The 23794-nt window shown below is 49.2% G+C and overlaps 1 protein-coding gene across 1 annotated transcript; it reads right to left on the bottom strand.

Annotated features, from left to right (window-relative positions):
• Positions 1–9764: 9764 nt before the first annotated feature.
• On the bottom strand, positions 9765–23552 carry rangrf (RAN guanine nucleotide release factor). Its single transcript, XM_080182588.1, has 6 exons — positions 23388–23552; positions 21760–21898; positions 17763–17879; positions 15023–15185; positions 14204–14298; positions 9765–11851 (listed from the first exon to the last, which is right to left on the bottom strand). Exons 2-6 carry the CDS (start codon positions 21840–21842, stop codon positions 11710–11712), a joined length of 600 nt encoding a protein of 199 aa, XP_080038714.1. The 5' UTR covers positions 21843–21898; positions 23388–23552; the 3' UTR covers positions 9765–11709.
• Between the last annotated feature and the right edge of the window lie 242 nt (positions 23553–23794).

A 23794-nucleotide genomic window follows, 5' to 3' on the forward strand; every position in this document is an offset into this window, starting at 1 on the left:
TCCAAAGATGTGCAGGTTAGGTGGATTGGCCATGCTAAATTGCCCCTTGATGTCCAAAGATGTGCAGGTTAGGTGGATTGGCTATGCTAAATTGCCCCTTAGTGTCCAAAGATGTGCAGGTTAGGTGGATTGGCCATGCTAAATTGCCCCTTGGTGTCCAAAGATGTGCAGGTTAGGTGGATTGGCCATGCTAAATTGCCCCTTAGTGTCCAAAGATGTGCAGGTTAGGTGGATTGGCCATGCTAAATTGCCCCTTGGAGTCCAAAGATGTGCAGGTTAGGTGGATTGGCCATGCTAAATTGCCCCTTAGTGTCCAAAGACGTGCAGGTTAGGGTGGATTGGCCATGCTAAATTGCCCCTTGGTGTCCACAGATGTGCAGGTTAGGTGGATTGGCCATGCTAAATTGCCCCTTAGTGTCCAAAGATGTGCAGGTTAGGTGGATTGGCCATGCTAAATTGCCCCTTGGTGTCCAAAGATGTGCAGGTTAGGTGGATTGGCTATGCTAAATCTAGCACAAGAAAGTCGTCACTGGTGGGAGTTTTTTCCAGTAGCCAACCCCCCCAACAACTGCTGCACAGTAGGACAGAGTATGGCAATATTCATGGGGGGCTTTAATCTTCACATTGTTCAGACAAATCAAATTGGCAGTGGTTGTCTGGAGGATGACTTTGTGTATTTGGGACAGTTTCTTCGAACAATATGCTCAAGGATCTATGAGGGAACAGGCTATTTTGTCCTGAGATGTAATGAGACAGGATTAGTGAATGAACGCATAGTAAAGGACATATTAGGCAAGAGTGATCACAACATGATAGAATTTCACGTGAGTGATTGGGGTCCAAAACCAATGCACTGACCTTAAATAAAGGCCTAAACCCAACTGTACAAAAATGGCTGCAGAGATAACCTGGTGTACCGGTTGTAATGGGTGATATGGTGGCACAGTGGTTAGCATCGCTGCCTCACAGCGCCAGGGAGCCGGGTTCGATTCCCGGCTTGGGTGACTGTCTGCGCAGAGTCTGCATGTTCTCCTCCGTGTCTGCGTGGGTTTCCTCGGGAAGCTCCGGTTTCCTCCCACAGTCCAAAGATGTGGGTTAGATGAATTGGCCATGCTAAATTGCTCCTTAGTGTCAAGGGGGACGAGCTAGGGTAAGTGTATGGGGATAAGGCCTGGGTGGGATTGTGGTCGGTGCAGACTCGATGGGCCAAATGGCCTCCTTCTGCACTGTAGGCATTCTATGAATCTTCTAGAATTCCCTGGATCCTGGAAAGGCTTCTACAGATTGCAGGAAAACTGCAAATTTAATACTTCCCGTTCAAGAAAGGAGGGAAAAGACTGAAAGCAGGAAACTATAGTCCCGTTCAGCCTGACATCTATCATTGGCACAATGCCGGAATCCATTATTCAGGACGTTATAGCAGGATATTCCAAACATCAGAATACAAGTGGCCAAAATCAACGTGGTGTTGTGAAAGAGAAATTTGTTTTTGACTAATTTATTGAAGTTCTTGCAGGATGTTAACAAGAAGGGCGGATAAAGGGGAATCTGTAGATGACGACACGAAGATGAGTGGGAAAGCGAATTGCGTGGAGGGTGTGGAAAGTCTGCAGAGGGATCTGGATAGGCTGAGCAAGTGGGCGAGGACCTGGCAGTTGGAGTACAATGTTAGCAAGTGTGAGGTTATCCACTTTGGTAGAAATAATAGTAGGAGGGATTACTATTTAAAGGGCGAAAAGCTGCAGCGTGCTACGGTGCAGAGGGACCTGGGGGTCCTTGTGCACGAATCGCAAAAACCCAGTCTGCAGGTGCAGCAGGTGATCAGGAAGGCGAATGGGATGCTGGCCTTTATAGCGAGGGGGATAGAATATAAAAGCAGGGCGGTCTTGCTGCAACTGTACAGGGCACTGGTGAGGCCGCAGCTGGAGTACTGTGTGCAGTTTTGGTCCCCTTATTTGCGAAAGGATATATTGGCCTTGGAGGGAATGCAGAGGAGGTTCACCAGGCTGATACCGGAGATGAGGAGAGATTGAATAGACTGGATCTGTACTCGGAGTTTAGAAGGCTGAGGGGGGATCCTACAGAGACGTATAAGATAATGAAGGGGATGGATAGGGTAGAGGTAGAGAGATTTTTCCCGCTTAGAAAGGACAGCAGGACTAGAGGGCACAGCCTCAAGATGGGGGGGGGTGGGGGGTGGGGGGTGGTCAGTTTAGAACAGAGTTGAGGAGGAACTTCTTCACTCAAAGGGTGGTGAATCTCTGGAATTCTCTGCCCGTTGAAGTGGTGGAGACTGCCTCGCTAAATATATTTAAGTCACGGGTAGATAGGTTTTTGACAGACAAGGGAATTAAGGGTTATGGGGAGAAAGCGGGAAAGTGGAACTGATCCACTTCAGATCAGCCATGATCTTATTGAATGGCGGGGCGGGCTAGATGGCCTACTCCTGCTCCTATTTCTTATGTGCTGCCATTTGGATTTCTAAAAGGTATTTGCTGAAAGGTTAATACACAAGAGCTCATGATGTGGGTAATGGTATATTAACATGGATGGAGGGTTGATTGAATAATAGACTCTGCCCTCTTTGTTTCCTATCAAAAGGATATATTCTACGTTCTACAAATGAATGTATTTGATTAACAAATAAACAATGTTAAATAAAAAAAGTTGTCCAATTTGTGGTTCGAGGCCATGACTCTGGGCCCCCATGCATATGGTACCCCCATTGGAAACCAGATTAAGGGGAGAATAATTTAGGGGCAATTTGTTACACCAATCAGCCTAAGACCACATCTTTGGGGTGTGGGAGGAAACCGGAGCACCCGGAGAAAACCCACGCAACCACAGGGAGAATGCACAAACCCTCACAGACGTTGGCCCAAATCTATGTATCTGCACAGCTAGCAGTGATAGTCATTGAGCTGTCGTGGTGCCCATCTGCTGGTCCAGTTTTATGCGTACACAAACGACGCAAAGTACTAGGCCGCTCTCGAAACATCCAAGAGCAGCCCACGCATGACCCACCGTGTGCATGCCCCTCGTTAGACAACAAGGTGGACCGACGCAACTGTGGAGTAAAAGAGACAAAACATCAACACATGTAGCATTAGATTTCCAGTGTCGTCCCGAGGCTCTGACCCCTATTTAAAACCGTCTCCTATAACCCTCCATTCCTGTTTCGCTCATGTGTCTATCTAAGTAAACCTTAAACAACTCCAGCGTGTCTGCCTCCACCACCTTACTTGGCAGAGCATTCCATACCTCCATGACCCTCTGTGTGAAAAACCTCCCTCTAGCATCCAAATTATACCTCTTTCCCCCCTCACCCTAAGCTCGTGGGCCCTCGTGATATTTGTCTCCAATCTAGGAAAAAGCCTGCCACTGTCTATCTATACCCTACATTATCTTATACACCTCTATCTATGGAGAAGCTACACCCATTCATCCAGAAACTCAGCCAACGTTCTGGGGACCCGGGTTCCCTGAGAGAAAAACCCGCACCCCACAACCCAGTACTCCTGTCAAGGTCTAACTGTTCATTCTACCAGGTTTACAAAGAACAAAAACAGCCCGGGAAACAGGCCCTTTGGCCCAACGAGCCCACGGCGCCATCTCAACACCACCAGTCCCCCCTCCACCCATGACCCTTATCTATGCTTATGGCATTCCACATTGAGGGAAAAACTAATTTAGGGACAATTTATTACCTCCAATCAGCCTAATAGCACATCTTTGGGGTGTGGGAGGGAACTGGAGCACCCGGAGAAAACCCACGCAAGCACGGGGAGAATGCGCAAACTCCCGCAGACACTGGCCCAAATCCCTGTGTCTGCACAGCAATCAGCGATAGTCACTGAGCTGTCGTCTTGCCCACTATCTGGTCCAGTTTAGGCACACACTAACGACATGAAGCACTAGGCTATTCTCGCACATCCAAGAGCAACCCTAGTACGACCCATCGCGTGTATGCTCCTCGTTGGACAATGTGTCACACTTTGAGATATAACACTCAGGTCTTTCTGAATATCTCTCTGCATGGTTCCATCCTTACTTTTCTCCTTCGTCATAACAGGCTAGACAAGGTGGCACCGTGTGTAATAAAGTCTTCAGGGACAGAAGTCCCTTCACCAAAATCCCTTCGTTTACAAACTTTAACAGCAGGACGCAGAGTGCTGTCAGTTAGCCAGTCTATTTCCAGGGAGGTGCCAGAGGGACTGACACTGCCATTTAAGTGCAAGGCAAATTCTGCCGGATTGGCTCATCACTTGGATCCTTAATCAGGCAGTTCATACTCCAAAAGGCCAATATCAATGGCCTGGTTGAAGTTATTAGCTATTAGCACTGCTGCCTCACAGCACAGGGGACCCAGGTTCGATTCCCGGCTCGGGTCACCGTGTGCAGAGTCTGCATGTTCTCCTCTGTGTCTGTGCGGGTTTCCTCCCACGCTCCAAAGATGTACGGGTTAGATGGATTGGCCATGCTAAATTGCCCCTTAGTGTCCAAAGATGTACGGGTTAGATGGATTGGCTATGCTAAATTGTCTTAGTATCCAAAGATGTACGGGTTTGGTGGATTGGCCATGCTAAATTGCCCCTTAATGTCCAAAGATGTGTAGGTTAGGTGGATTGACCATGCTAAATTGCCCCTTAGTGTCCAAAGATGTACGGGTTAGATGGATTGGCCATGCTAAATTGCCCCTTAGTGTCCAAAGATGTGCAAGTTAGGTGGATTAGCCATGCTAACTTGCCCCTTAGTTACTGTCAGGGGGATTAGCAGGGTAAATATGTGGAGTTATGGGGATAGGGCCTGAGTGGGATTGTCATTGGTACTGACTTGATGTCTATTCTATTAGATTGAAAGAATTACGAGTGTTTCGCTGCTTTATGCAGGAGTGTTTGGGGCCAGGCGCTGAGGGAGGGAGAACTAATTTTCCTGCTATCCAATCTCTCACTTTCCAGCCTGTCACAAACCTCCGCGTTGTCCTTTGCCCACCTGTCCCTTGTTCAAATTACATCTCTAACTCTTCCCAATTCTGATGGGAACGGCAATGCTGTACCTCTCTGTACACAGGTGTTGTCATAGAGTCACACAGAGCGGAAACAGGCTGTTCAGCCCATCTAGTGCCCTCCCAGCTCGTCCCAAATGCCCACGTTTGGGTCGATTATCCTCCAATCCTTTCCCATCCACGTACTTATCCCAAGTGTTGCTATTGAACCTGCCTCGACCACTTCCTCCGGCAGCTCATTCTGTACACATGCAGCACCCTCTGCATGCAGTAGTTCATCCCAACTGTGCCCCTCACGATTTTATACACCTCGCTCAGGACCCCTCCGACGTCCTGGCAACATCCTTGTAAATCTTCTCTCGAGCTCTCTCCAGTTTATCAATGCATTTCCCTATGACAGGGTGGCCAAAACTGTACACAATAGCTCCCAAGTGTGGCCTCACCAATGATATATCCAACTGTTAACACGATGCCCCAACTCCTACACTCAGTGGCTGACGAAGGCAAGTGTGCTAAGTGCCTTCTTCAGCATCCTGGTCGAGAGGTGACGCTGCTCTCTATACAACGCTGTTGTTGTGAAACTGGCTGCGTTACTTCTCGCCCATCTCACGTTACCTTCTGTTTCAATGCTCCAGGGGACACAGGTTCCAATTCTCAGCACGGCAGCTGGGAGGCATTCAAATTCAAGGAGTTAATTACGTCTGGGAGCATTAAGCTGGTCTCAGAAACGGTGACCATGGCAACCGTCGTGGATTGTACAAGAAAAAAAACTCCGTGTGGTTCACTGAACAGACACTGCAGGTTAGCACTGCCGCCCCACAGCACCAGGGGCTCGGGTTCAACTCCCAGCCTCGGGTCACTGTGTGGAGTTTGCATGTTCTCCCCGTGTCTGCGAGGGCTTCCACCCACAGTCCAAAGATGTGCAGGTTAGGGTGGATTAGGGGCAATTTAGCATTGGCTAATCCACCCTAACCTACACATCTTTGGACACTAAGGGGCAATTTAGCATTGGCTTAGTGTCCAGAGATGTGTAGGTTAGGTGGATTAGCCAATGCTAAATTGCCCCTTAGTGTCTAAACATGTGCAGGTTAGGGGGATTGGCCATGCTAAATTAGTGTCCAAAGACGTGGTGTTACGGGGAGGGGGGCTGGGTGGGATTGTGGTTGCTGCAGGCTCAATGGGCCAAATGGCCTCCTCCTAATGTGGTGGAGGCTGCCTCGCTAAATATTTTTAAGACGCGGGTTGATGGGTTTTTGATAAGCGAGGGGATTAAGGGTTATGGGGAGAGGGCGGGAAAGTGGAACTGAGCAGCGACAGATCAGCCATGATCTTATTGAATGGCGGGGCAGGCTCGAAGGGCTAGATGGCCTACTCCTGCTCCTATTTCTTATGTTCTAAAGTGTAAGATTCTATGAGAAGGAACACAGAAAATAGGATCAGGAGGCCACTCAGCCCTTGAGTCTGTTCCGCCATGCATTCTGATCATTCAATTCAATAGCCTGACCCCTTGCATCCTCCCCCTTTCCCCCCACCCGTGCATCCACCCCCTCCCCCCCATGTGTCCTTCCCCACCCCCGTGCGTCCTCACCCTTGTCCAAAGATGCGTAGGTTAGGGTGGATTAGCTTCACTTCAGATCAGCCATTGAATGGCGGGGCAGGCTCGCAGGGCCTACTCCTGCTCCTATTTCTTATGTAGGTTAAAGTCCAACGGGTTTATCTGGGAGCACGAGCTTTCGGAGCACCGCTCCTTCACCAGGCGACTAGAGGATTTGTTTCACCAACAGGGCATACATCGACACAGACTCAATCACAAGATTGCGAGTCTATACAGGTAATCAAGTCTTTACAGGTACAGATAACGTGAGTGGAGAGATGGTTAAGCACACTTGATAGCCAAGTTCCCCACACAGCATCGACCAGGATCTTGGGTTCATGTCACACTACCTGTAACTGGGCTTCCAAAATCCTACTAACTGTCCTGTCTGAACGTAAGAACATAAGAAATAGGAGCAGGAGTAGGCCATCTAGCCCTTTGAGCCTGCCCCGCCATTCAATAAGATCATGGCTGATCTGAAGTGGATCAGTTCCACTTTCCCGTTTTCTCCCCATAACCCTTAATTCCTGTCTACCAAACACCTATCTACCCGTGTCTTAAAAATATTTAGCGAGGCAGCCTCCACCACTTCAACGGGCAGAGAATTCCAGAGATTCACCACCCTTTGAGTGAAGAAGTTCCTCCTCAACTCCGATCTAAACTGCCCCCCCCCTTATCTTGAGGCTGTGCCCTCTAGTCCTGAGACAATACACATCTCTTTAACCTGTGCTTAACCCTCTCTCCACTCACATTGTCTGTACCTTTAAGACTTGATTACCTGTAAAGACTCGCATTCCAACCATTAGAACATAGAACATAGAACACTACAGCACAAACAGGCCCTTCGGCCCACGAGTTGCACCGATCACATCAACACCTACCAACCTACAGACCTATCTATAACCCTCAATCTCATTAAACCCCATATACTCATCCAGAAGTCTTTTAAAAGACCCCAGCGAGTTCGCCTCCACCACCACTGACGGCAGCCGATTCCATTCACTCACCACCCTCTGAGTGAAAAACTTACCCCTAACATCACTTCTGAACTTCCCTCCCTGCACCTTAAATCTGTGTCCTCTCGTAGCAACCATTTCAACCCGGGGAAATAGCCTCTGAGAGTCCACCCTATCTATTCCTCTCAACATTTTGTAAACTTCTATCAGGTCGCCTCTCAACCTTCGTCTCTCCAGGGAGAAGAGTCCCAGCTCCCTCAACCTAACTTCATAAGGCATGCCACCCAATCCAGGCAACATCCTTGTAAATCTCCTCTGTACCCTCTCAATAGCTTCTACATCTTTCCTATAGTGAGGTGACCAGAACTGCGCACAATACTCTAAATGAGGCCTGACAAGGGTCTTATAAAGTTGCAGCATTACCTCCTGACTCCTAAACTCAATCCCTCGATTAATGAAGGCCAGTACACCATACGCCTTCTTGACCACCTCCTCCACCTGCGAGGCCGATTTAAGAGTCCTGTGGACCCGGACCCCTAGATCCTTCTGCTCTTCAACACTACTCAGACTTCTGCCCTTGATAGTGTACTCGTTCATCCCGTTGGTTCTGCCAAAATGGACCACTACACATTTATCCGCGTTGAAGTCCATCTGCCACTTCTCCGCCCAGTCCTGCATCCTATCTATGTCCTGCTGCAAATTATTTTGTAAATTGAGTACGTGTCTATATATGCCCTGTTTGTGAACAGAACTCCCACTGACCTGACAAAGTGGCAGCGCTCCAAAAGCCTGGTGTTGAGAGATTTCTTACTGTATATTGTATCTGCGAAGAGAATACAGTTGAAACAACTGAGTGGAACATAAAGGCAAAAGTCAAATTTTATGACTCTTCCTGTAAATTTTCAGTTGAAATGTTTTGTGATGCGCTTTCACAAATTTTATAAAGTGTATTTTTGGGAAAATAATTAGGGGTGAGTTTATTTTATTAGTGTCACAAGTACGCTTACATCAACAGTGCAATGAAGTTACTGTGACAATCCCCTAGTCGCCACACTCCCAGCGCCTGTTCGGGTAACACCGAGGGAGAATTTAGCACGGCCAATGCACCCTAACCAGCACGTCTTTTGGACTGTGGGAGGAAACCCACGCAGACATGGGGAAAATGCGCAGACTCCACACACTGACCCAAGCCGGGAATCGAACCCAGGTCCCTGGCCCTGTGAGGAGCAGTGCTAAACACTAGGCCACCTTGCTAGCCTTATCCTCGGCACCCATACCAAATTCATAGAATCTCTACAATACAGGAGGCCCATTGAGTCTGCGCCGACCACAATCCTACCTATGGCCTGTTCCCCATAACCCCATGCATTTACCCTAGCTAGTCCCCCTGACATTAAGGGGCAATTTAGCATGGCCAATCCATCTAACCCACACATCTTTAGACTGTGGGAGAAAACAGAAGCACCCAGAGGAAACCCATGCAGACACGGGGAGAATGTGCAAACTCCACACAGACAGTGACCTGAGCTGGGAATCGAACCCAGGTCCTTGGCGCTGTGAGGCAGCAGTGCTAACCACTGTGCCACTATGCTGTTTGGATTCTCAGGATAGATACAAAGATGCAACACTTCCTTCCTCCATTTTATCGAGAAAAGGTGTGCGAGTTAACAAGTGACCCAGTGTCTGGCGAACTGCATCAGAATTCCAGCCTGTCACATCCTCGGGATGTCCAAATCAGCTACTTCCAAGACGCACCCATTCTGGCTCCGCAGACAAGCGGTTGTCTGCGTGCTGTACATCCGCACAAACAAGGCATACCAACCTCTGCATGCTAAGATCCCACAGCAATGGACGAACTCCTCGGGTAGTTTGGGGAGGGTGGATAAGAGGGGCAAGCTCTTCTGGATGGTGGCAAACAAGCACCCCGGGGCCAGTATTTAACATTTTAACTGAAAGATAGCATTTCCCTCCCTCAATATAACACTTCTGAGGCTGTATAAGGCTCTGGTCAGACCCCATTTGGAGAATTGTGAGCAGTTTTTGGGCCCCATATCTAAGGATGGATGTGCCGGCCTTGGAAAGGGGCCAGAGGAGGTTCAGAAGAATGATCCCTGGAATAAAGAGCTTGTCGTACGAGGAACGGGTTGAGGACTCTGGGTCTGTACTCGTTGGAGTTTAGAAGGATGGAGGGGGGGATCTTATTGAAACTTACAGGATACTGCGAGACCTGGAGAGAGTGGGGAAGATGTTTCCATTAATATGACAGACTAGGACCCATGGGCATAGACTCAGAGGGGAGGGACGACCCTTCAGAACTGAGATGAGGAGGAATTTCTTCAGTCAAGAGAGTGTGGTGAATCTGTGGAATACATGGCTACAGAGGAGGCATTGAGTGTCTTTAAGGCAGAGATGGATAGGTTCTTGATTAGTAAGGGGGATCACAGGTCATGGGGAAGAGGTGGGAGAATGGGGTTGAGAAACATCAGCCATGATCGGCTGGCAGAGTTGACTCGATGGGCCGAATGGCCTGATTCTGCTCCTATATCCTATGGGCTTAAGCCTCTGGAGTGGCGACTTTAATTGCCGGCCCCCAGGCCCAGAGTGCGCCACCCATTGAGCCACACTTGAGCAAGCGAGGAGGAAGAGGAGAAGAAGTATTTGAGAAGAACAGGAGGAGAGCGAAGATGATTAGCAACTCGTGTCAAGGCGGCGTGCTGACCTCTACCTATGGGCTGGCTGAGAAAAGGAACTGAACTCTTTAAGAAGCAAGGTTCTTTTTTGAAAACAGATTGGAGTGCTTTTAATCTTCACCAAGACAGCCAACAACCTACGTTACCCTGCACATTCCACACCCCAAACCTGCGGGGAAGTGGTGGCAAAACGGAGAGGATTCCCCAGTTCAATCCCTGAATAACATGGCTCCGAAGAAATAAAGGACTTTGGAGGTCAGCGACGGGCAGTCTCTGGGAAAGGCCAGATTCCAGGCTCCCAAGGTCACATCTGCTCTTTGAGGTGATCTCCCCCAGCCACCACTTCCCAGTTCAAAGCAGTATCTCCCCCCCAACTCCACTCCTGGCTGGCTTCCTGGGTCGACCCAATGCCACACGGGGACACCCCCAGTAGGGTCATCATTTGGGGGAGCCCTGCTGTGTGAAGATCAGCCTGTTCCTTAAAACAAAAAAAAACTTGTAAATCGCACTGGGATGTCCCAAAAGCAAATCCTTCCCACGTAAACGTCTCCCCGATGATCAGCTCACAGGAGATCTGCCCCTGATGGGAGCGTTGAAGACGACACAAGCTTCACGATGAAATTCCAGGTCTGCCCAGTAGCTTCTCATCGAATCGCTGCAGATCATTCGGCCCATCGAGTCTGCAGAGTAACAGAGTATCTGTCTTATCGCCTTAAACCTACACATTTGGCCAATCCAAGGTGAATCCATCCAACCCACACATCTTTGGACACTAAGGGACAATTTAGCATGGCCAATCCACCTAACCTACACATCTTTGGGATCTAAGGGACAATTTAGCATGGCCAATCCACCTAACCGGCACATCTTTGGGATCTAAGGGACAATTTAGCATGGCCAATCCACCTAACCGGCACATCTTTGGACACTAAGGGACAATTTAGCATGGCCAATCCATCTAATTTACATATCTTTGGACACTAAGGGGCAATTTAGCATGGCCAATCCATCTAATCTACATATCTTTGGACACTAAGGGGCAATTTAGCATGGCCAATCCACCTAACCTACACATCTTTGGACTGTGGGAGGAAACCAGAGCACCCAGGAGGAAACTCACGCAGACACAGGGTCCCTGGTGCTGTGAGACAGCAGTGCAAACCACCGTGCCACCTCAGGATGTGGGGCAAAGGCTGGGTACTCTGGAGCTCGATCGCAAATCTGCCTAGATCTCAACGAATGGCAGCGGAACAAGGGCTGAATGGCCTCCTCCTCCTGTTCCCAGGTTAAGTCTGTAGGTTCAGGCCCCATCGAAGGCCGATGTGGATGAAGGAGATCTGCCTTCCCCGAATGGACAGAGCCTCCCTCAAATCTCAAAGTAGCGTCACCGTCTCGATCTTGGCCCTGGCTGCTCAGGACACGGCCCAAGGGGAAGACTGCGACATCTCACCACCTCCAAGGCTTTCAGGAGGAGAAGATGGACGGGTCCAGGAGCCGGAAGGACTGCACGGTGGCTCGGAACTGCTCCAGGGTCCAGTGCGGAGGGCTGCTGGTGGGCGACCCCCCTGCCTGGGCAGAGGGGTTTCCCATACTGCTGCTGAAAGGGCTGGCAGTGAGATAAAGAGAGAGACACGGTTAGGTAAACCAACCAACCCAAACCCAGCCTCAACCCCCAGCTTTGGCACATCTAATTAGAACCAGTGACGCCACACTCTAGGTTCTTAGAAAGATCCCACAACTCACAGAAACTCTACAGTACAGAAGAAAGAGGCCATTCAGCCCATCAAGTCTGCACCAACCACAATCCCACCCAGGCCCTACCTCCATATCCCTACATATTCACCCACTAATCCCTCTAACCTACGCATCTCAGGATAATAAGGGGCAATTTCTGAGCACGGCCAATCCACCAAACCCGCGCTGTGGGAGGAAAGCGGTGCGGCCGGAGGAAACCCACGCAGACACGAGGAGAATGTGCAATCTCCACACAGACAGTGACCCAAGCCGGGAATCGAACCCAGGTCCCCGGAGCTGTGAAGCCGCAGTGCTAACCAACTGTGCTGCCGTGTCGCCCCAATCTGAGTGGGGAGTCCACTATCTCACACCAACTGAATGGTCAGTTCACCTGCTTTTCCGGCCACTGCACCTAACTCACACATCTACGGACACTAAGGGGCAATTTAGCATGGCCAATTCCACATTTTTGGAGGATAAGGGGCAATTTAGCACCGCCAATCCACCTACCCCACATATCTTGGGACTGCGGAGGAAGCCAGAGCACCCAGAGGAAACCCACGCAGAAACGGGGAGAATGTACAAGTGGAGGATCACTGTGGAGTCCACTCATGGCGGACTGGTACAGAAGATGAAACCACACGGGATCAGAGATGAGCTGGCAAGATGGACACAGAACCGGCTCGGTCATACAAGACAGAGGGTAGCAGTGGAAGGGTGTGTTTCTGAATGGAGGGCTGTGACAAGTGGCGTTCACAGTAAGAAGTCTGCCAACACCAGGTTGAAGTCCAACCAATTTATTTGATAGTAAACTCACAAGCTTTCGAGGTTTCCCTCTTCTTCAGGTGAGGGAAACCTCGAAAGCTTGTGAGTTTACTATCAAATAAATCGGTTGCACTTCAACCTGGTGTTGGCTGGCTTCTTACTGTGTTTACCCCAGTCCAACGCCAGCATCTCCACATCATGACAAGCGGCATTCCTCAGGGATCACTGCTGGGACCTTTGCTGTTTGTAATAACATATAAATGATTTGGAGGAAAATGTAACTGGATTGATTAGCAAGTTTGTGGTTGACACAAAGATTGGTGGATTTGCAGATAGCGATGAGAACCAGAGGATACAGCAGGATAGAGACCAGTTGGAGACTTGGGCAGAAAAATGGCAGATGGAGTTTAATCGCAACAAACATGAGGCATTTTGGAAGAGCTAATACAGATAGGAAATGTACAGTAAATGGCAGAACCCTCAGGAGTATTGATAGGCAGAGGGATCTGGGTGTACAGGTACACAGATCACTGAAAGTGACAACGCGGGTGGAGAAGGTGGTCAAGAAGGCATACGGCATGCTTGCCTTCATCGGCCGGGGCACTGAGTTTAAAAATTGGCAAGTCGTGTTGCAGCTTTATAGAACCTTAGTGAGGCCGCACTTGGAATATAGTGTTCAATTCTGGTGGCCCACACTACCAGAAGGATGTGGAGGCTTTGGAGAGGGTACAGAAAAGATCTACCAGGATGTTGCCCTGGTATGGAGGGCATTAGCTATGAGGAGAGGTTGGAGAAAACTTGGTTTGTTCTCACTGGAGTGAGGGAGGTTGAGGGGAGACCTGATAGAAGTCTACAAGGTTATGAGGGGGGCTTGGACAGAGTGGACAGTCAGAAGCTTTTTCCCCAGGGTGGAAGAGTCAACTACTAGGGGGGCACAGGTTTAAGGTGCGAGGGGCAAGGTTTAAAGGAGATGTACGAGGGAGTTTTTTTTTTTTACACAGAGGGTGATGGGTGCCTGGAACTCGTTGCAGGGGGCAGGTAGTGGAAGCAATTACGAGTGTGACATTTAAGGGGCATCTTGACAAATACATGATGGGAATAGAGGGATATGGTCCCCGGAAGGGTAGGGGGTTTTAGTTCAGTCGGGGCAGCATGGTCGGTGCAGGCTTGGAGGGCCGAAGGGCCTGTTCCCGTGCTGTAATTTTCTTTGCTCTTCGGGATCTGACCCTTTTCTTCTTCAAAGAAAAGTGACGCCCACGTCGCAACCACTCAAAATGAGTAGCTGGATGTATTTATTGCAGCTCTTTGCCCAATAGAATAATTCTGCACAGTAAACCGTACGCATCAAATCTTCAGAGAACTCCTACAGTGCAGAAAGAGGCCATTCAGCCCATCGAGTCTGCATCGACCACGCTGCAATCCCGTGTGGTTTAGAGTAACCGGTTAGTGATACAGGTACCTGATTACTGTCGGGTCGTTGAACGTGATGAGAACGTCAGTGGAATACTGTGGGAGCCGGAACAAGACAAGGTGGATCGTCACGGTGTTTCTGGCCTGTAACAAGGAGAAAACTCCAATAAGATGGAAGCAAATTGAATCATTAAAATGCTGGATGAACACAGCAGGTCTGGCCGCATCCGTGGCTGAGGGGGATTGGCCATGCCAAGTTGCCCCTTAGTGTCCAAAGATGTGCAGGTTAGGTGGATTGGCCATGCTAAATTGCCCCTAATACCCAAAGATGTGTAGGTTAGGTGGATTGGCCATGCTAAATTGCCCCTAATACCCAAAGATGTGCAGGTTAGGTGGATTGGCCATGCTAAATTGCCCCTTAGATCCCAAAGATGTGCAGGTTAGGTGGATTGGCCATGCTAAATTGCCCCTTAGATCCCAAAGATGTGCAGGTTAGGTGGATTGGCCATGCCAAATTGCTCCTTAGATCCCAAAGATGTGCAGGCTAGGTGGATTGGCCATGCTAAATTGCCCCTTAGTGTCCAAAGATGTGTAGGTTAGGTGGATTGGCCATGCTAAATTGCTCCTAATATCCAAAGATGTCCAGGTTAGGTGGATTGGCCATGCTAAATTTCTCCTAATATCCAAAGATGTGCAGGTTAGGTGGATTGGCCATGCTAAATTGCCCCTTAGATCCCAAAGATGTGCGGGTTAGGTGGATTGGCCATGCTAAATTGCCCCTTAGATCCCAAAGATGTGCAGGTTAGGTGGATTAGCCATGCTAAATGTTTTGGGGTATGACTCTATGATCCGTCCTTCTGCTACTGACCTGCTCGTTGAATTTGGCCACCTTCTGCGTCCCAGAGAGGAACCAGGCGCTCCTGGAATCTTGCAGTGCAATCTGGTCATTACCGACAGGCTCCACACTGAGAATCGCGGTGCCCTCCAACCCTGTTGCGTCGTTACTGCTGGTGATATCAGTGAAGTGGTACCTGGCGGCAGAGAGCACCTCTGATTCCGCACCTTTCAGCGACACAGAGTCAAACAGTGCGGAAAAGGCCACTCGGCCCATCGAGTCTGCACTGATAACCACCACTAAAGTCGCGCTAACCCCATTTTCCTGCCCTTGTCCCATATCCTTGAATGTTCAGATATTTCAAGTGTTAATCCAGACTTTTTTTTTTAAAAGTTTTCCAGCCTCCACTCCCTTCCCAGGCGGCACATCCCAGATTCCCAACACCCTCTGAGTGAATGTTTTCTCAAATCCCCCTCTGAATCTGCTCACCCTAAAACTCTGCCCCCTCAGGACTGACCCGTCACCCCAGGGGAACGGCTGCTCACCCTGTCCATTCCCCTCATAATCTTACCCACCTCAATCATAAACCACCTTCTCTGCTCCAGAGAAAACAACCCAAGCCTATCCAGTCTCTCCTTATAGCTCCAATGCTCCATCCCAGGCAGCATCCTGGTGAATCCCCTCTGTACCCCCCTCCAGCGCCGTCACATCCTTCCCATGGTGAGGTGACCAGAACTGCACCCAGTGCTCCAGCCTCACCCACACTGTACAGCCCCCAACATCACCTCCTCATACTCGATACCATGACTGATAAAAGACGGCGTCCCCATATAGCTTCTCCACTACCCTAACCACCTGCTCTTTCGCCCTCCGGGATCTGGGAATAAATACCCCAAGATCCCTCTCTTCCTCTGAGCCTCCCAGTGTCCTGCTATTCGTTCAATACTCCCGCATAGAACACTACAGCACAAACAGTCCCTTTGGCCCACAAGTTGCGCCGATCACATCTATACCTACCAAGCCATAGAACTACCTGTAACTTCCAATGCCATTAGATCCCATATACTCATCCAGAAGTCTTTTAAAAGACCCCAGCGAGATCGCCTCCACCACCACCGCCAATTCCACTCACTCACCACCCTCTGAGTGAAAAACTTACCCCTAACATCTCCTCTGTACTTGCTCCCCAGCACCTTAAACCTGTGTCCTCTCGTAGCGACCATTTCAGCCCTGGGAAATAGCCTCCGAGAATCCACCCTATCTATTCCTCTCAACATTTTATAAACCTCTATCAGGTCGCCTCTCAACCTTCGTCTCTCTAAGGAGAAAAGACCGAGCTCCCTCGACCTATCTTCATAAGGCATGCCTCCCAATCCAGGCAACATCCTTGTAAATCTCCTCTGCACCCTCTCAATAGCTTCCACATCCTTCCTGTAGTGAGGTGACCAGAACTGCGCACAGTACTCCAAGTGGGGTCTGACGAGGGTCTTATAAAGTTGCAGCATTACCTCCCGACTCCTAAACTCAATCCCTCGATTAATGAAGACTAGTACGTCACACGCCTTCTTGACCACATCCTCCACCTGCGAGGCCGATTTAAGAGTCCTGTGGACCTGGACCCCAAGGTCCTTCTGCTCCTCAACACTGCTAAGACCCCTACCCTTGATATTGTACCCCTGCATCCCGTTGGTCCTGCCAAAATGGACCACTACACATTTATCCGCGTTGAAGTCCATCTGCCACTTCTCCGCCCAGTCTTGCATCCTATCTAGGTCACGCTGCAACTTCTGACATCTTGTTACTTCTTTCAAAGTCCATCACCTTGCATTTATCAGGGTTAAGCACCACCTGCCACTGCTCTGACCAACCTTTTTATATCTTCCTGTAACCTTCATCTCCATTAAAACTATGCCCCCTCGCGATGGATGGGTAAGTGACCTCTGAGCATTGTGTGCACAGCCTCTGGGAAGATATGCTTCAATGAGACAGGGTGTAAAAGTCACACTATTGGAATTCGGTAAGGACCTTTCCCTGCAGACCTGGCTCAGCCCGAGAGTTCGCATCCCGCGTAGCAGCGATATTAAAGTCTGCTTTAACCCTGCATCCAATCGGGGTCTCATCGTGGCTTCTTTGTTTCTCTCGGCCACTCTCTACTTTCTCAGACTAAGGAAATTTGGCATGTCCGCTACGACTCTCACCAACTTTTACAGATGCACCATAGAAAGCATTCTTTCTGGGTTGTATCACAGCTTGGTCTGGGCTCCTGCTCTGCCCAAGACCGCAAGGAACTACAAAAGGGTCGTGAATGTAGCCCAATCCATCACACAAACCAGCCTCCCATCCATTGACTCTGTCTACACTTCCCGCTGCCTCAGGGAAAAGCAGTTAGCATAATTAAGCACTCCACGCATCCCGGACATTCTCTCTTCCACCTTCTTCCATCGGGAAAAAGATACAAAACTCTGAGGTCACGTACCAACCGACTCAAGAACAACTTCTTCCCTGCTGCTGTCAGACTTTTGAATGGACCTACCTCGCATTAAGTTGATCTTTCTCTACACCCTAGCTATGACTGTAACACTACATTCTGCACCCTCTCCTTTCCTTCTCTATGAAGGGTATGCTTTGTCTACATAGTGCGCAACAAACAATACTTTTCACTGTATCCCAATACATTGTGACAATAATAAATCAAATCAATTTGCTAAGTTCTAGCAGCCCTCTGTAAGTTATAGATCCGGAGAGAATTCTGCCCACAGCATCACACACTGACCTGGCTGCCTCCTGGTCTGGTATCTGGTCCTGGTGTTCCAGCAACTCAATGATGATGCTCTGGTCTGTCCCGCTGTGAATAAACACTTCCTGGTTATCCGGGATTTCACGGATATCACTGGAGAGGAAGAGGGAATCAGAAAGAATCAAGATTGACATCACACCATCTTTTAGACACTGATTTCTGTATGTACCGCTGTGACTTTATGTATCTGAGTCATGTTTCTGTGCAGGGTTTGTTTTTAAACAGTCTGTTCTAACACCGGTGCTGCTTTGTCTGTAACTGGCAGCCCCATGTTGTTACTGCAGCAGCATAATTGCTCCTAGTTGCTAGAAGGTTTGTTTTAATCTGGATTAATGCTGCTCTGTTAGTGTCTTCATGTGTGCACGCGCGTGCGTGGTGGTGGGGAATAATTTTGCACAGTAGGACTTGATGAGATTGATTGAAATAAGCATCAGGTGTCTGGGCAGGGTCTAGGCTCAGAGCAATCCAGCTCAGTCTGCTGCTTGGAACCTTTAGAGTGGTCGCTTCCTCCATGTCTCTCTTCTGTTGCCTTACGGCGCCAGGGATCCGGGTTCGATTCCCAGCCTTGGGTCACTGTCTGTGCGGAGTCTGCACATTCTCCCTGAGCCTGCATGGGTTTCCTCCCACAGTCCTGAAAGATGTGCAGGTTAGGGTGCATTGGCCGTGCTAAATTCTCCCTCAGTGTTACCCGAACAGGCGCTGGCGATGAGGGTATTTTCACAGCAACTTCATTGCAGCGTTAATGGTAGAATCGGTAGATTCTTAATTGCAGATTTTTAAAATTGAATTCAAATTCCACCATCTGCCGTGGTGGGATTCGAACCCGGGTCCCCAGAACGTTAGCTGAGTTTCTGGATTAATAGTCCAGAGATAATACCACTAAGCCATCACCTAGTGGTATCATCTGATGCCTGGACAGGTGGGGCATACCTGACAATGCAGCACAGGGGAGCGGCACGGTAGTACAGTGGGTTAGCACTGTTGCCTCACAGCACCAGGGACCCGGGTTCAATTCCCGGCTCGGGTCACTGTCTGTGCAGAGTCTGCACATTCTCTCCATGTCTACATGGGTTTCCACTGGTTACTTGTGACATTAATAAACTTCAAACTCTTTCTGGAGTTGGAGACTAGATTCTGCTGGTTGGGGGTGACTCTTTCTCTGAAGGTGGTTGTCTGAGAGCCAGAATGCAGGTGTCTGTCTGGATCTCTGTCCAGAGATATTAAAGGCTGAAAAACTAGCATCCACATGAGCATATCTGATTTTGGTGCTAACTGGTTCTAGAGAAGGGACTTATGTCTGTGAGGGATATTGCTAAATTGGAACAGCAGAGATAGCTAGCTGTTGAGAATTGTACTGTCACGTTGGTGTATTTCAATTGGCAAAAGTTATGCTAAAAAGTTAAAGTTTATTTGTTAGTCACAAGTAAGGCTTACATGCTGGTTAGGTGTATTGACCTGAACAGGCGCTGGACTGTGGCGATAGGGGATCTTCACAGTAACTTCATTGCAGTGTTAATTCCACCATCAGCCATGGCGGGATTTGAACCCGGTCTCTGGCGTTGTGAAGCAGCAGTGCTAACGACTGTGCCGCTAATTATTGATATATTCTAATTGCATTCTTGAATAAACTTTGTTTGATAAAAGCTCCCTAGCAGGTCACTTGAATCGTACCTGGAGTAAAACACTTTATGATCTCCCTGCTGGTAAAATCAAACGCAAATCCCAAGGGTCTCGGTTAACTTCATAAAATATCCTGGAAGTTTCTGACCTGGATCCTAAATGGGAATATTCATTTAAGGGGGTCAGTGTCATGGCTAGGACTGCATTTAGGGTTCATCCCTCCCAGGAGGGAGGCAACGGCCGAGTGATATTATCACTAAACTAATAATCCAGGAACTCTGCTAATGTTCCCCACACACCCTCACTTCCAATGATCCTGGAAACCCTTCTCACATCCCTATTCAACTGAAAAGGCATTCCCCTACCCCCAAATCCACCCCCACCGACACTCCCCATGTTACCCTCCCTCACATCCTTTTTCTTTTCCAAAAATTATTTACCAGTGTCACAAGAAAGACTTACGTTAACGCTGCAATGAAAGTTACTGTGAAAGTCCCCGCGTTGCCACACCCTGATGCCTGTTTGGTTAACACTGAGGGAGAATTTAGCACGGTCAGTGAGCCCGAACCCGCACATCTTTCAGGGCTGTGGGAGGGACACCCGGAGGAAACCCACGCAGACACAAGGGGAGAATGTGCAGACTCCGCACAGACAGTGACCCAAGTTGGAATTGAACCTGGGTCCCTGGCACTGTGAGGTAGCAGTGCTAAGCACTGTGCCACCATGCCACCCCACTGCTACCTGCGCATTTCATAGAATCCCTACATCTCAAAAGGAGGCCATTCGGCCCATCAAAACCTGCACCAATAATGATCCCTTTGGGCCCTATCCTCGTAACCCCACATATTTACCCTGCTAATTCCCCTGAATCTAAGGGGCAATTTAGCATGCCTGATCAACCTAACCTATACATCTTGGGACACTAAGGAGCAATTTAGCATGGCCACTGCCCCTAACCTACACATCTTTGAATACTAAGGGGCAATTTGGCATGGCCAATCCACCTAATCTGCACATCTTTGAATACTAAGGGGCAATTTGGCATGGCCAATCCACCTAATCTGCACATCTTTGAATACTAAGGGGCAATTTGGCATGGCCAATCCACCTAATCTGCACATCTTTGAATACTAAGGGGCAATTTAGCATGGCCACTGCCCCTAACCTACACATCTTTGAATACTAAGGGGCAATTTGGCATGGCCAATCCACCTAATCTGCACATCTTTGAATACTAAGGGGCAATTTAGCATGGCCAATCCACCTAATCTGCACATCTTTGAATACTAAGGGGCAATTTAGCACGGCCAATCCACCTAATCTGCACATCTTTGAATACTAAGGGGCAATTTAGCATGGCCAATCCATCTAACGTGCACATCTTTGAATACTAAGGGGCAATTTGGCATGGCCAATCCACCTAATCTGCACATCTTTGAATACTAAGGGGCAATTTAGCATGGCCAATCCACCTAATCTGCACATCTTTGAATACTAAGGGGCAATTTAGCATGGCCAATCCACCTAATCTGCACATCTTTGAATACTAAGGGGCAATTTAGCACGGCCAATCCACCTAATCTGCACATCTTTGAATACTAAGGGGCAATTTAGCATGGCCAATCCACCTAATCTGCACATCTTTGAATACTAAGGGGCAATTTAGCATGGCCAATCCATCTAACGTGCACATCTTTGGACACTAAGGGGCAATTTAGCATGACTAATTTACCCAACCTTTGGAGTGTGGGAGGAAACCGGAGGAAATCTACGCAGACAAGGGGAGAACGTGCAGACTCTGCACAGGCAGTGACTCAAGCTGGGAAGCGAACTCAGATACCTGGCGCTGTCAGGCAGCAGTGCTAACCCACTGTGCCACCATGCTGTATTATCAAGCATACCCCACCAGTCCAGGCATCAGATAACATCACTAGGTGATGGCCTAGTGGTATAATCGCTAGACTATCAATCCAGAAACTCAGGTAACGTTCTGGGGGACCCGGGTTCGAATCCCGCCACGGCAGATGGTGGAATTTGAATTCAATTAAAAAAAAAATCTGGAATTAAGAATCTACTGATGGCCCATTGTTTGAAAAACCCTTTAGGGAAGGAAATCTGCCGTCCTTACTCCGGTCTGGCCTACATGTGACTCTAGAGCCACAGCAGTGTGGTTGACTCTCAACTGCCCTCCAAGAGGCAACTAGGGATGGGCAATAAATGCCAGCCCAGCCAGCGACACCTGTGTCCCAGGAATGAATGGAAATTAAATATGGCAATGCAAGCTCAGCAAGGACGACGGGGGAAGAATGTAAACAGACAGTAGCAGGGGACATTCTCATTTTTAAAACCTTACCTGACATCGATCGACTGAGGGGGAATAACGGCTGAGAAGGCACCTCCAAACAAGGGGCGAGAGGGGTCACCGTTGGTCGCCATGCCCTGGGATGGGTGAAAGGTTTCGAATCGAGAGCGTGCTCAGACGGACCATGAACCTTGGTGAAACAAGAGAGAGAGAGAGATCTTGCTAAATCTTTTCCATCTCACGGACAAATGCAAGAACACCAAATTTCAGACTCTAACAACTATTTCTACTGCCGGGGGGAAACAAAGGCTGCTGGACGCTTGGCAACTCGAATCGGATTGGCTGAGGTGTTACGATGTGGAGGTGCCGGCGTTGGACTGGGGTAAACACAGTAAGAAGTCTGACAACACCAGGTTTAAGTCCAACCGATTTATTTGATAGTACACTTGCAAGCTTTCAGGGTTTGCCCCTTCATCAGGTGAATGGAGTGTTCTGGCCTCAGACAGAGCACATAAAAACACACACAGTTTACAGATTACTGATTAGAATGCGACAGGGCATTATTGGCTTGCAAGGCCCTCCTTGTGCACAGCTCACTGGCAAGAAACTGCATTCATTCATGGATGGGGAGTCTTCTTCAACAAACAAAATGGATAGCCATGCAAGCCATTCTACACAAGAACACAGGGAGCCCATAGTCCCAGGACAGGTACAGCACAGGGTTAGATACAGAGTAAAGCTCCTTCTACACTATCCCCCCATCAAACACTCCCAGGACAGGTACAGCACAGGGTTAGATACAGAGTAAAGCTCCCTCTACACTGTCCCCATCAAACACTCCCAGGACAGGTACAGCACAGGGTTAGATACAGAGTAAAGCTCCCTCTACACTGTTCCCCCCATCAAACACTCCCAGGACAGGTACAGCACGGGGTTAGATACAGAGTAAAGCTCCCTCTACACTGTCCCCCCCATCAAACACTCCCAGGACAGGTACAGCACGGGGTTAGATACAGAGTAAAGCTCCCTCTACACTGTCCCCGCATCAAACACTCCCAGGACAGGTACAGCACGGGGTTAGATACAGAGTAAAGCTCCCTCTACACTGTTACCCCATCAAACACTCCCAAGACAGGTACAGCACGGGGTTAGATACAGAGTAAAGCTCCCTCTACACTGTCCCCATCAAACACTCCCAGGACAGGTACAGCACAGGGTTAGATACAGAGTAAAGCTCCCTCTACACTGTCCCCCATCAAACACTCCCAGGACAGGTACAGCACAGGGTTAGATACAGAGTAAAGCTCCCTCTACACTGTCCTCCATCAAACACTCCCAGGACAGTTACAGCACGGGGTTAGATACAGAGTAAAGCTCCCTCTACACTGTCCCCATCAAACACTCCCAGGACAGGTACAGCACGGGGTTAGATACAGAGTAAAGCTCCCTCTACACTGTCCCCCCATCAAACACTCCCAGGACAGGGACAGTAACTGATGTGAATGTTGTCAAATTCGACACGGTCTTTCCTGGCAGTGTACCAGAAGGATGTTGCTCTTGCTGTCACTGGGGTGGACCCTTGACAGTGACTCTCTCTCATCTACTGGCCCAGTGCAGATGCCAACCTCCCGCCCTGGACCAGTGCCACACGCAGGCATCCTCCCGGAATGGCTACCCACCGGGTTGGCAACAATGTTATCCAACGGCGTTTCCGTGGCTGGGCCTCAGAGAGAGCGGCAGCGGCGGTGGGTGATGTGGCCGAGCGGGTCTGTGGTGAGGGGGCCGCGGGGCGAAGCGCTGCGTCCCTGCTGTGTGCAGCTCATCACCTGAACCCGCTCGGCCTCCGAGTGAGAGCGGAAATAGCCTAACCATCATCCCGGAACCGGAAATACCTGGAGGGACAGGAACTTGCCAAGCGGGACCGGGACCGGAAATAGCCGAGCGTTGCCGGAAATAGCCGAGCGGGACAGGAAATAGAGGAACGGGACGGAAATAGCCGAACCCTCATCCCGGAACCGGAAATAGTCGATTGGGAGTGGAAATAGCCGAACGTTCATCCCGGAACTGGGATACAGTTATCCCGCTC

This window comes from Carcharhinus amblyrhynchos, unplaced genomic scaffold, assembly GCF_965287045.1.
Source record: "Carcharhinus amblyrhynchos unplaced genomic scaffold, sCarAmb.v2.hapA scaffold_69, whole genome shotgun sequence".
NCBI classification, from domain to species: domain Eukaryota; kingdom Metazoa; phylum Chordata; class Chondrichthyes; order Carcharhiniformes; family Carcharhinidae; genus Carcharhinus; species Carcharhinus amblyrhynchos.

Bases quoted from the DNA above. Each gene is read 5' to 3' on its own strand.
- rangrf (XM_080182588.1), bottom strand. From the start codon at position 21,842: ATGGCGACCAACGGTGACCCCTCTCGCCCCTTGTTTGGAGGTGCCTTC. The intron at 17,880-21,759 runs GTAAGGTTTTAA...CTTCCTCTCCAG, and splicing joins CCTCAGTCGATCGATGTCAG to TGATATCCGTGAAATCCCGG. The intron at 11,852-14,203 runs GTACCTGTATCA...TCTCACTGCCAG, and splicing joins AACGACCCGACAGTAATCAG to CCCTTTCAGCAGCAGTATGG.